The sequence below is a fragment of the Neopelma chrysocephalum genome, unplaced genomic scaffold (genome assembly GCF_003984885.1).
Source record: "Neopelma chrysocephalum unplaced genomic scaffold, ASM398488v2 Primary Assembly neopelma1_23b, whole genome shotgun sequence".
NCBI classification, from domain to species: domain Eukaryota; kingdom Metazoa; phylum Chordata; class Aves; order Passeriformes; family Pipridae; genus Neopelma; species Neopelma chrysocephalum.
Genome location: NW_020897692.1, coordinates 12,073,848 through 12,086,414, shown reverse-complemented (window position 1 = coordinate 12,086,414; position 12,567 = coordinate 12,073,848). Strand labels below are relative to the sequence as shown.

Below are 12,567 nucleotides of genomic sequence, written 5' to 3'. Positions count from 1 at the left end.
CTTTGGCCATGGGTAAGCTCCCTTGTTAAGACAGGGTGCCCTCTGTTCACATACGTGGGTTAATGATGTCCATATCTGCTGAAATGGAAAACCTGGCATGTTCATAAATTTGAGGACTGGCTGCCCCTCAGGTATTGGTTTCATGTATACAGGGCTTGCAACAATATGGTGTTTGTTGAACAGTTCTTGTTTGAGAAGACTTTTAACATGAAATCATAGCTACAAGTAGTTCTATTCATTTTGTTAAGAAAACCAAGAACAGAAAGCCTAAATAATCTGCTGTAAATAGCACTGGCACACAGGATGCCCACATTGTGCTATCTGTTCTGTAACCACCAAGGACTTGTTACAAGGCCCAAGGTTTGGCTTTTACATGAAGGCAAAGTGAGCTTAGACCCTCACAGATCCTCACAGGTCCTATGGTCTTGCTAAGGCCAACAGAATGGGAAGGGCAGAACAGGAGGAGCCTGCTTTTGATATGTGTGCCTGCTTGCTTTTCCTTGTCTGCGCAGTAATTAATTGTACTTTGTCCTCTTGCAATCCTTGCTGTGACCAGGCAGGCAGGGAGGGCGTATGCATGGTGAGGTTGACCTAACTTGTTTCACATACCAAGGGTCTTTGTGTTCCCTGTTTCAATATGTGTGTCTTTTTCTTTCCCTCCTGTAGAACACAGGCCTGGTGATCAGCACTTTTTCCTCAGTTCTCTATCACTCTATCTTGTACCAGATTTTTAAGACAACTGTTGTCTTCCCTTCCTATTCTGGTTTTCATTTCATATGGTACTTGGACTGACCAGTTTCTTCATTTTTCTTTATGTCTGCCTGGAAGATAAAAGCAAGGGAAAAATGGAAAGATATTTTATGCTAGGAGACACTAAAAGCTGCCACCACCGCAGCCTTTGATGGCCTTAATGCTGCTAGGATGTTTGCTATGGTGCAGCAGTAGCTGAACTATGTGGACTGCCTTACTCCCCCACTTAGATGGCTGCTGCAAGCACAGATGTGCCTCCTACTTGTTAATTGTCCTTGTATTTTGTTAAGTAACAATCTTCACATGCAGTGATTTTAGATGCTCAGGGGTTACCAGCTTTGATGCCTACACCTCCCAGGTTGTGCTCCTCCACCCAGAGACAGGATGTCATTTAGTGGATGCTAGGAGGGAATCTGCTATCCCCTCAGAGATACTGTTTCCACCAAGGACATGCTCTCTGTGCTTTCCCACCAAACCATGGCCTGTGCTGCTCAGAGTCCTTTCAGGGTGTTATTTCCATCTCTTTCCTTGACTTCATGGGACTACTGAGAATTAAATGGTGTCTTTCCCCTCCTGTGACCAAAATTAGTGGTGCCCAGAGCTTTCATCTGGGAGACTTGTTATGCAATTGCTTTTAAAGAAAGAGCAGAGAAAAAAAAGATTGATTCTTGATCAGTTGTTTTAAAAACAATGATGCTGTAAGGAAACAAAATTTGCTTTTATCTCTTTTGTTTCTAAACTGCTGTGCAAGTTTAACCCTGCATGTGTAACTCTGAGGGAGGAGACATATGTGGATCCCCATCAGATACTCTCTGACCCCATAACCACCGTTGTGTGGTCACCATGCACAGTGCCTGGGCCTTGACTTCTGTGCCCAAGGGTGCAGTAGTGGCAAATCCTCTAGCCTGAAAGCTAGAGGCTGCACCTTGCTCACCTCTTTGCAGACTTAAGACTAGATGCTTTAACATCCTGTGATATCTCCTTGGGGTGCTCAGCTATGAACAGGCTCGAACCTGTCCTTGTCCTCAGCTTCCCTCTCTGTGTCCCTAGAGAGTCAATACTTCCTTGCTGTGGGAGAGGGTCAGCAGAGTTGCTAGAAGTGGGTGCTAAGGGCTCCCTGGGAGGAGCATGGTTCAGCAAAGGCCCATGTTGTGGTAGAGACAGGAGTCAGGAGAAGTGAAGGTTGAAGGCATTCTTGTCTAGCATGAGCTGCAGCTCCCAGAACAACCCCCAGGAGGTACATTTTCAGGCACCACTGGGAACCGATAAGCACACATAGTTCTTGTTCCAAGTGACTTAGCGCTTGATATGGTTAACTAAAGAGCAGGCACAGAGCCAGGTGGGAAATGAGCTCACTCTGCCTCACAGGGCAGCAAGAAGAGAGAGGAGTTGACCACAGCCTCATGACTAGCTTCCTCGGTGGCAATTTACTGTGGTTTTACTTGAAAATTGCAGTGTATGACCAGGTGGTGGCCTATGTCACAAGCATATGGGATTTTTGGAGTCACAAGTGGAAAGGCTGCTGTGGCTGGTACTGCTGAGCTGGCGCTTCAGCAAAGTTTTGTCCTTGTCCCACTGCACCTCGGGAGACTTTGACCAGGTGACCATGTGCTGCTTTGGTGACATTGCCCCAAAGCAGGGCTAGCAGACAGTGGGGGGAGTCAGGCACAAGCTGGAACTGGCGAACCAGATGCAGTGGTCACGTCACAGGCTATGATCTCAGTTCTCAGTTGTGCCACGTGTGTAGGAGTCCTGCAGATGCGTAGCCAGAAATGAGTCGCAGGAATTACTCTCACAAGGAAGTGACTGCAGCAGAGCACAGCTCTTGTTCGGGTTTGATTTCCTTCTCCCAATCTGTGTGCACATATGTACATCCCCTCCTTCTCCATAAAAGTGCTTTAGCAGCAGGCAAGGTGTTAGTTATTAGTTATTATTATATTATTACAATTAGTTATTATTACTAATAATAACAGTCAAGTAGGAGCAAACATAATTAGACTTACATTCTTTTTTTCCTTTGGGAAAGGCTATTTAAGGGCTTGTTTTACATGGAGACAACTCAAGACCAACAATCCTACACCTCTTTCTTCAAAATACCCATGTCCTGTTAGTAGAACCACATCCCAGCTTATAAAATTAAATATTTATTAAATATCTATGAAATATTTAGTAATAACAAAATACATAATAATAATAAATAATAGCAATTTTATTATATATAAATAATAACTAATTATAAAAACCTAAATATTCATTAATTTGGGAGGGTTTCACTTTGTTTACTAAGTTATTAGCTTAGAATTCAGCTTCAAAATAGGAACTACATTTTTTAAGAAGTCTGGCAACTGCAATAATTTAAAAAAAGAGGCATTTCATTAATTTATATAGATGTACAGATATATTTAATATATCATACATACCTGTGCTTGTGTGTGTCTACATATATACATGCACATATAAAAGAAAAAAATGGGCATTTTGCTTAAAACGTGCCCAGGTGGCTGCAGATAAACAGAATCTGAAACTTTCTTTTAAATTTCAGGCCAACCTGCAATCAAATCCCCCCAGGAGGGAACATTGGTCTTGCCTTTCAGCCAGTGTGCAGGTTTGGAGTCAGCTGCTTCACCAGCTGGCTGGCTGTGCTGAGCCCTGCAGAACAGGGACCTGGGGTGGGGAAACAGGCTCTGCTCTGGCTCTTCCCCTTTGTGTTAAATAATCCAGATTTTACTGGGCTGAAAGGGAAAAAGTGACTGTGACTACCGTGGGCAAAGCAGGCAGGGACCCAAGTTAGGGGTGAGCTGGCTCTGCTTATTTCCATTGACTATATAATACAAATTAATAGCATATTAACCCCTGGATCTGTGTTTGTGCTAGGCCTGAGCTTGCAGATGCTCTTGGAGAAGCATGACCAGGTTCTTGGACTGCTTTGCTGAGAAAAGCCAGGAGAAAGCCCTAGCAAGTACCTCAGCACACTGAGGGCAAACCTGGTGCTACCGCATCCTTAAAAGCATGCACTTGGCCCGTGGGAATGCTTCACTAAAGAAAGCTTAGGTACCTTCAAATTTTGGTGTTTTTTTTTTTTTTTAAAGGAAGAAATAAGCAAAACCTGCACAAATTCAGAGCTATTAAGCATGGGTACAGCCCCTTGGCAGCCACCCTTTGTGCACCCTGCTGCCCCACCATCCGCCCACTCACAGGTCAGATACCATCCATCAGGTTAGCTCTGATTTAGCCCCAAATTTCCTCACTACTTCACTCAGCATCTTTCAAGGAAAATACATGTTTAACTGTCATCTTATCAGTGCAGAGAAGCTAGCAGATTTGAATTATGTTGTGTAAATATTTGAAACATAAAAGGATTAAAGAATAATTGATAGGCAGCCAGAGAAAGTAACCTGATTTTTAAAAAAGTAGGCAATTATGTAATTGACTTACAATGCAGAAATAATCTGAAGGGATTTAAGAAGATTCAGAAAAGGCTAAAAACCCACAGTTTTCTGTGTTTTGGAAACCAATACAGTTTTGCCATCTAGCGGGTTTCCTTCAGCTCTTTTGCACCGCAGGTGCCTCTTCTTCCTCCTGAAGTGTAACCATTTCAGACCTCTCCTTGAAAAGCAGGTTCTTGTAGAAAGGGGCTTCGGATGAAGCAGCCACTTTGAGCAGGACCTCAGAGGTCCTCAGGGTACCTCAGGATGTTGGTGGGGAGGCAAGAAGCTTATCCGCCCTCCCATCACCTCCTCTGCCCCCTAGGCTCCCTCTAGGCACTACATAAACCCAATGGGTTGTATTTTTGATCCAGACTGAATTTATGCTGTTCTTAAGCAGATATCGAATCATTTAGCACTAATGAGGAAAAGGATAGCCCCATACAGTACAAAGATTAATTTGTTTCTATCCAGTTTTATGTTGACCAAATCTAAAATACAAATATGCATTTAGAGAATAATAATTTTTCAGAGTTTGTCAATACCTTTCAAAATATAGAGAGACAACTATATTCACAATGTGAAATAGTCTTCAATCTGCAATTTCAGTAAAATCCGCTATTTCAGTTATTAGCCTTGCACAAGCTGGTCTGAGATATAATTAAAATGCCTCAGAGCAGTAGCCTGAGCAGAGCCCATTTTATTCCAACCTAAACTATCCACCTAGGGAATCAACACTGAGGAACAAGTTACTTGGTTACAGCAGCTGCAACTGCACTGCTCAATTTCCCTACGCAGACCAACCAGTCTTTGTTGTGTCTGACCCTGAATGCTTCACCACACACATTCTTTGAGTATTTCTGTGTACTAAAAGCCCTCCAAGACCTCCAGATTCCCAAAGCATGCATCATCAACTAGAAAGGATATTGTTTTCAACTTCCAGCTCCCCACAGCCACCTTCAGCAACAAAACTGAAATATATTATATGAATGTACTACTCCAGCCAGTTTTCTGCCTTCATAGCTAGCTTCATCACCAGAGCAGTATGCTTTCACACTTCTTTGTGTATAAACACCACCAGCATTGCAGGACAGTGGGGAAAGAGTTAAGGACAGCTGTGAAAGTTGCTTACAGAAATAAGCAGTCAGAAGACAAATACGGTTCTCAACTATGAACATTTATTAAAAGTTTGATCAAAGTAGTTTTATTCCCAAGTTTTGTTTACAAAAGTCTAACAATTTCCCCAGGTAGTCAAATATTAATAAAAGAACTGAAATGGGATTACATTAGTGCATAGAAAGCAAATCTGGTCTATAAAAGTTAAAATAAAAAAAACCAGAATGTGTAAAATTTTAGGTTTTAAATACATGAAAGCAATTGCTAGTATGGCAGGCAGCGTTCACAAATGTGTTCTTACTGCACGCAATGTGAAGTTGTTAGATTCAATACTGACAGTTCTCTAGGCTTAAGGTATTTTTCCTCCTAGAGGCAGAACCACTCCCTCAGCCCCAAACTACACAGCTGACTCTTACCCCTGCTTATCAAGGGCCATCTGACCATGAACCACCCTTCCAGCAGCTTTTGCAGCTGCTCTGATCTATGCACAGCTGACCAGAGGTGAGGGGTGCCTCTTTCAACAGCAGCACTGCACTGTGCTGTCTCCCTTCCGCTGCTTGGGATCAAGCACAAGTGCACTATCACACCTGATTTTGCCCTAAGGATTTGAAATCAGTTGCCTATTACGAGATAATTTGCAAACTGTAATGGAGCAGACACCCAGCTGTAGACAACCCTGTGCAACATGCAGAGCCAGGGCTGCATATCCACCACTGCGGACAGGGTGTTGCGTATCCAAGCCACAGTGGCCAAACCAAACATCCTGCACCTACAAAAGAACGCGTAAGAAATCTAACGCACAGGCCTTCACTGTGAAGGCAGCTTGTGCCAAAGCCGCTTTGCTTTTCAACAAATTAGAACTTTGCTCAACCAGTTTGACCAAAGTCTCTTGGAAAAAAGTCAGCAGTTTAACTGAAAAGCATGCAAAGATTTGGCCAGATACTTTAAGCTTTATTATGGCAAAAGTACGCCTGCCTCCATATTGAAGTTATGTACTTCCTGTTGCATTGGGGACACTAAAACCTCCAGAAGCAGCATTTAAGCAGCACAATGAGAGTCCTTTGCTGAATTCCATAGCCCTGCTGTGCTATGAAGCCCTCTAGCCTTTGCTTCCACTGTATTTGGCACATCTGTACCTTCAAACACGGTGTGTAACGCTCCAAGGCTTTGCTGTTGTTAAGACACAGAAGGTGAGCAGAAAAGGAAAAAATATCCAACCAGAGCAAACAGAATATGAAAGTAAGTAACAGCAGTTCAGATCTATCCAAGCAGTACAGATACAGATTCCTGCAGAGCAAGCACACAGCCAGAGAAGGAAAGGAAAACAAGTGAGAATACAGCCACTACAGGGAGAACATACTGCTGTCATGGAACAATAATCCCTCAAAGATAGTGAATTCTTTTTGACCTTATGTGGGGAAATCATGTGAAAGGTTAGTAAAACAGCTGTGTCATTATGCAAAGTCAGGTCTGATTATCCATTAACTGCTTGTTTCCGTTAACCAATTCAAAGCAAGACTTCTATGCTGGAATCCCCTATTATTACAGCTTGTTTGTTTTATAGCCCAAAACGTTTCACTTGGGATTATTTATCTAGTAATTAATAGTAATCTTTTGGACTAAGTACCAAAGTCCACTTTACCTGTTTGACCCAAATCTTCAACCCATTGTTGAAGATAAAAGGTACACTGTCCCACTGTGTTTGGTGCAGGCTACAATGGCGGATCACTCAGATTGCATCAAAGTGTAATTTTAAAGTTTAATTTTTAAATTTGGCTATTGAATGTTTTAATATATATTAGAAAACATTTATGCAGAAGTGTTTAATCTTGAGAGCGATACACAACAGTTAATCAGGTCCCCAGAAAAGTTTCTGCTTGCAATTACAAAAATCCATGTATAAAACTTATGGGCCTAACACTGGATTCTTCGTTTGTGCCTTTTTAATTTTAAATGTGTTTTTGTTCACACTATTTCTTCCTCCCAATGTAAAGAAGTCTTGGTTTACTCAATGCATCACAGAATGCACCAAAATACTGAGGCTGTTGCCTGGTATTTGTGCTATTTAATCTAAAAATGAGTCACAAAGCAAGCACCAAAAAAGTATTTTTTTAAGGCTTAGATCAGCTAAAAATAATAAACCTGGAGCTGAAATTTGCTCTGCTCTTCAGAAACAGATAATTTGAGTATTTGCTTTGCAACTCCTGAGCATACTAAAGTAACAACGATCCTTTCTGATCCCACCAGGTCTAGAAATAGGTTTTGCCATAAACTTAATATTAACCCAAAGAACACAGAGACGTAGCATTGAACTTCTGTTTTAATGGTCTCAAATTCTGTGACAGATTTTTGGTCTCAAGTTTCCATTTTAAAAAATTTATCGATTTTAAAGACTAATAACTTAAACTGCCACGAAACAAATGGTCCACAAACATTCCTTTCCTTCTGAAGCTTTTACGATGCATTGTAATCATTAACCAGTCTTTCACTATTAAACTTAAATGGCCAATTGAGACAAACAGTTCTGAGACCGTTCTTCCACCACTGATTAAGACTGAGGTGGCAGCTGCAGTACAGAATTTTCATTTAGCCTTCTGGGCCTTCTGGGCAGACTTTGTGACCTTGCCAGCTCCTCCAGCCTTCTTGTCAACTGCCTTGATGACACCAACAGCAACCGTCTGCCTCATGTCACGTACAGCAAAACGACCTGAAAACAAAAACACGTTTTATGACTATTGTCTAGAGCTACAGAACTCACAGTGGAAATTCCACAGCAGCAACACGCAGCTTGAGATAAGTGGGCAAATGCTGCTCTGAGACCAGACATCACTCTCTGCAGAGAATCCCGGTACCACTGTACTTTTGGTTCCACTTCAAAGTTTCAAGTCAAAGCTTTTAACAATATTTCACAAAACACAGTGCATTCCTACACTTGAAATCAAGGAGTGTCTTTTCTAGAAATCAGTATTAACACACTTTAGGAAATGCCTTACCAAGAGGAGGATAATCAGAGAAGCTCTCAACACACATGGGTTTGCCAGGGATCATATCAACGATAGCAGCATCTCCAGATTTCAGGAACTTGGGGCCATCCTCCAGCTTCTTGCCGGAACGACGATCAATCTTCTCTTTGAGCTCAGCAAATTTGCAGGCAATGTGAGCAGTATGGCAATCCAGCACAGGGGCATAGCCAGCACTAATTTGGCCAGGGTGGTTCAGGATAATGACCTAGGAAATCAAGGAAGACAAGATAGCATCAGAACAATTTTGAATATCGATGTGTCTTACAAAGCCAAGGAATTAATGAGATTTGCTTCAATGAAATGCATCTCAAAACAGAAGCCTATGTCACTTTATAGCTTAGCCTATAAAGACTCTTGTTTCAGAATACAAAGCTACATTTTAAACATCCTCGAACAGCAGCAAAAAATACCTGTGCAGTGAAGCCAGCAGCTTCCATTGGAGGATCATTCTTGCTGTCACCAGCAACATTGCCACGGCGAACATCTTTCACAGACACGTTCTTAACATTGAAGCCAACGTTATCACCAGGCAGAGCTTCGCTCAGGGCTTCATGGTGCATCTCAACAGATTTCACTTCAGTTGTTACATTGACAGGGGCAAACGTAACCACCATGCCTGGCTTCAGAACACCAGTTTCCACACGGCCAACTGGTACAGTACCAATGCCTGTGAAAGAGAAGCAACATAAATAATTCAGTTTATGACAAAAACCCACTTGATAAAAATATGTGGTTTTGAATCGAAAAAAACAAGTTGTTGGGCAAATGCCTGCATTTCTGGCCCATACATCAGCTCTTGTGGCAAATGAGAAGCATTATAGAGAACACATACCACCAATTTTGTAGACATCCTGAAGAGGCAGACGCAGAGGTTTGTCAGTTGGACGAGTTGGTGGCAGGATACAGTCCAAGGCTTCAAGGAGGGTGGTTCCACTGGCACTGCCATCCTTTCGGGTAATCTTCCAGCCCTTGAACCAGGGCATCTATAACAAAAACAAGCCCAGCTATAAACTGACTGCCAAATTAACAGCACAAGGTTGAAGAAGACTAAGTGGTGTATCTTTGCATTTTCTCATTATCTGACTCTGTTACAGAGTAAGAATTTTTAAGAAGTCTTAGGATTTGATTTTGGACCTTGTCACTTCCAAATGTAATTATTAAAAAGCATGTACATTTTATAATTCCATAATTTATCTCAATAATCCTCTTGGATTCATGTCTTAATAGAAACAAATGTCAAACCTACATTAGAGCTAGGCTCCAACATGTTGTCACCGTTCCAACCAGAAATTGGCACAAAAGCTACAGTGTCTGGGTTGTAGCCAATTTTCTTGATGTAAGTGCTGACTTCTTTGACAATCTCTTCGTATCTCTTCTGGCTGTAAGGTGGCTCAGTGGAATCCATCTTGTTGACACCAACAATCAGCTGTTTTACACCCAGGGTGTAGGCCAGAAGAGCATGCTCACGGGTTTGCCCGTTCTTTGAAATACCAGCCTCAAATTCACCAACACCAGCAGCAACAATCAGGACAGCACAATCAGCCTTTGAAAAGACAAAAAACCCACAAAACCAAAACTATAGTTACAGTGCTTGTGCATTTGACAACATATTACAAGAACACCTCTAACTAAGGAACAACATTCTTTAACTTCCCAAATCCTTGGTTTTATTTACATACCTGTGAAGTTCCAGTAATCATGTTCTTAATGAAGTCTCTGTGTCCAGGAGCATCAATGATGGTGACGTAGTATTTGCTTGTTTCGAATTTCCAAAGGGAAATATCAATAGTAATACCACGCTCACGTTCAGCCTTCAGCTTGTCCAAGACCCAGGCATATTTGAAGGAACCTTTGCCCATCTATGGTTAGAAGAAAACCCAGATTACTTTCCCCCCCTTTTTTTTTTTATAAAGAAGGTATGTATCTGCATTTACTTCACAAAGATCACACGCTCGCTAAAGAGCAAAATGTAAGAATAGTAAGTGACTCAATACTGGAGAACACTGCTGCTCATGAAACAAGCAACAAGATCCACTTGGCACTACTAGTGAGAGATGCCAACTGTTTTCTGTTTATTGAACCTGTTGACACTTCAGCCCCATTGACAGCTTGTTAATTGGGCTAATGCATCTTTGAGATAGAGCTCCTGAGCGTGAGTTCTACTATCAAGTGTCCTTTACCAATTTAAGTTCTCTCACTAATGCAATCCTTGTGATAGTCAACATTTTAAGTGCCACTCTGCCCAACACCTGCCAAATTTTTATTCTGTAATGTTCTTATTAAGATTCATGCTGTTATTACACAGAAAATGTAATCGGTGAAACTTCCTGACTTGCAAATTAAACCTTAATAGAGCAACTCCTTTTAATTCTATTCTTTACTATGTGTATGCACAGACTGAACCAGGCAACTCCACTTAACTTACAAGTCCGGACATAGTTGTCCAGATGTAGCTTTAGACCACCTTTCCCTTACCTTGCTCTGCGCTCCACAATTCGGGTTTCTCCAACTAACACAATGGAGGATTGAACACTTACACACTTGTTCAACCTCGGGGGCAACTGCAACCCAGCTGCCGCCCTGTGGCCGCACAACACTGAGCCACTTGTTCAGCTACCAGGGCAGCCGCAACCAAACCGCCTCCTCGCGGCCGCCAAACACTATGCAACTTCACTTTACAACTAAGGGTCTCTAGTCATTCCTGCACCCCGAAATTTTGCTGGGTGTCAGCCCACAGGCCTACGCACCTCAGCCGCTTCCTTCTCGAACTTCTCGATGGTTCTCTTGTCGATGCCCCCACATTTGTAGATGAGGTGACCGGTGGTGGTGGACTTGCCAGAATCGACGTGGCCGATGACGACGATGTTGATGTGGGTCTTCTCCTTTCCCATTTCGGATGTAGTTTAGTTCTTGCTTTGGGCAAAAGAGAATTGACACCTGAAAGTTCCGCAGAAAAAAGCTGGTTACAGTTCGGTCCCGAGGGGCAGCGATGGCGGCGCCACATGCAGCGCAGCCTGGCCCGGCCAGAATGGCGGCCCCGCCCCGCCGGGGGAGGGGAGGAGCGAGGCGGGCAGGCCGGGGGCCCCCTCGAAGCGCCCCTCACATCGCCCCCTCGCCGAGCTCGAGTTACCCCGGCGGCGGCGGCCAGACCGCGGGGCGGCGGCGAGCGGGCCCGGCGGGCAGCGCGAAGGGCGGGGCCGCCCCGCTCCTTTGTGTGACTCACCCCGCCCGGGCCGCCGCGTCCTCCATTTTGTGGCGCTGGCGGCGGGCGGGGAAGTCGAGCGGCCATTTTTTCACTCGTGCCCCGTCCCGCCGCCCCCCCGACGGCCCTCGCACCAACCCGCGCGGCCCGGGCCCACCACCCGCGGGACACAGCAGTAGATGCCGCGCGCCTCCCGCCCCATATCCGCACGGACACGCCGCTCCCGGACCCCAGCCCGGACAAGGGGGACGTCCGCGTGGGAATCGTGGAAGACGACGCGCCGCCATCTCGACGCCCCGCGCCCCTCTGCTAACCCCCCTGTCCCACTCCCCCCATGAACCTCCGACCTCTACTCCCTCCTCCCCTCGGCCCTCACCACGCCCAGGGCTCAGCGCTCGCTGGGCCCCCGGGGGGAGTGCAGCGCGGCCCGCCCCGGCCCATCCCGGCGGACGCACCTCACCTACTAGGCGTCAGCAAACCCGGAGCAAAAAAGACCGACAACGTGAACACCGCCCCTTATATAGCTTGGGCAGGGGGCGGGGCCTGGGATACGTCACCGCTCCCGGCGGCCCCGCGGCCCCGCCCGGGCACGGAGTGCCCCCGCCCCCCTTTGGGGCTCTCGCGGACTGGTTCTTCTGTTGCTGCGGGGCATCACCCGCCCGGCTCTTACGGGACTTCTGCCTGGCCTGGCCCGGCCGGGCGGGAAGCGAGGCCGGGCCCGCGGTGCACCGAGGGGCTGCGGCGGGAAGAGGAGCGGTGTCCCCTCCCGCGCCGGGATGGCGGGCGGGCGGGCGGGGGGGAGCGGCCGCCGCGTCCGGGAGAAGAGGGGCAGCGCCGACCGGCCCCGGCCCCCCTGCAGGGCCCAGCGGCACGGCGGGCCCGGGGACCGGAGGGAGCGTCAGGCCCGGCGTCATGGCCGGTCCGGGGGGGCGCGGCGGCTGAGGGTAGTCCGCGGAGAACAGCTCCCGGCGAATTCACTGTGCCTCTCATTAGGGACACAAAGGAACGCAATTAGCGAGATTAGAAACGTTCAGTGAGTTACCCTGACAGG

At 45.5% G+C, this 12,567-nt stretch overlaps 1 protein-coding gene across 2 annotated transcripts; it reads right to left on the bottom strand.

Moving 5' to 3' along the window:
• Positions 1-7,593: 7,593 nt before the first annotated feature.
• EEF1A1 (eukaryotic translation elongation factor 1 alpha 1) lies at positions 7,594-12,075 on the bottom strand. 2 transcript variants are annotated; one of them, XM_027697241.1, is made up of 8 exons: positions 11,972-12,075; positions 11,062-11,251; positions 9,994-10,173; positions 9,561-9,857; positions 9,147-9,297; positions 8,725-8,981; positions 8,285-8,519; positions 7,594-7,998 (listed from the first exon to the last, which is right to left on the bottom strand). In XM_027697241.1, the coding sequence occupies exons 2-8, from the start codon at positions 11,203-11,205 to the stop codon at positions 7,874-7,876; spliced, it is 1,389 nt and encodes a 462-aa protein (XP_027553042.1). In that variant the 5' UTR covers positions 11,206-11,251; positions 11,972-12,075; the 3' UTR covers positions 7,594-7,873. The 2 variants fall into 2 exon arrangements, with proteins under 2 accessions (XP_027553042.1, XP_027553051.1); XM_027697250.1 differs by having other exon boundaries at positions 11,977-12,075.
• Positions 12,076-12,567: the final 492 nt, after the last annotated feature.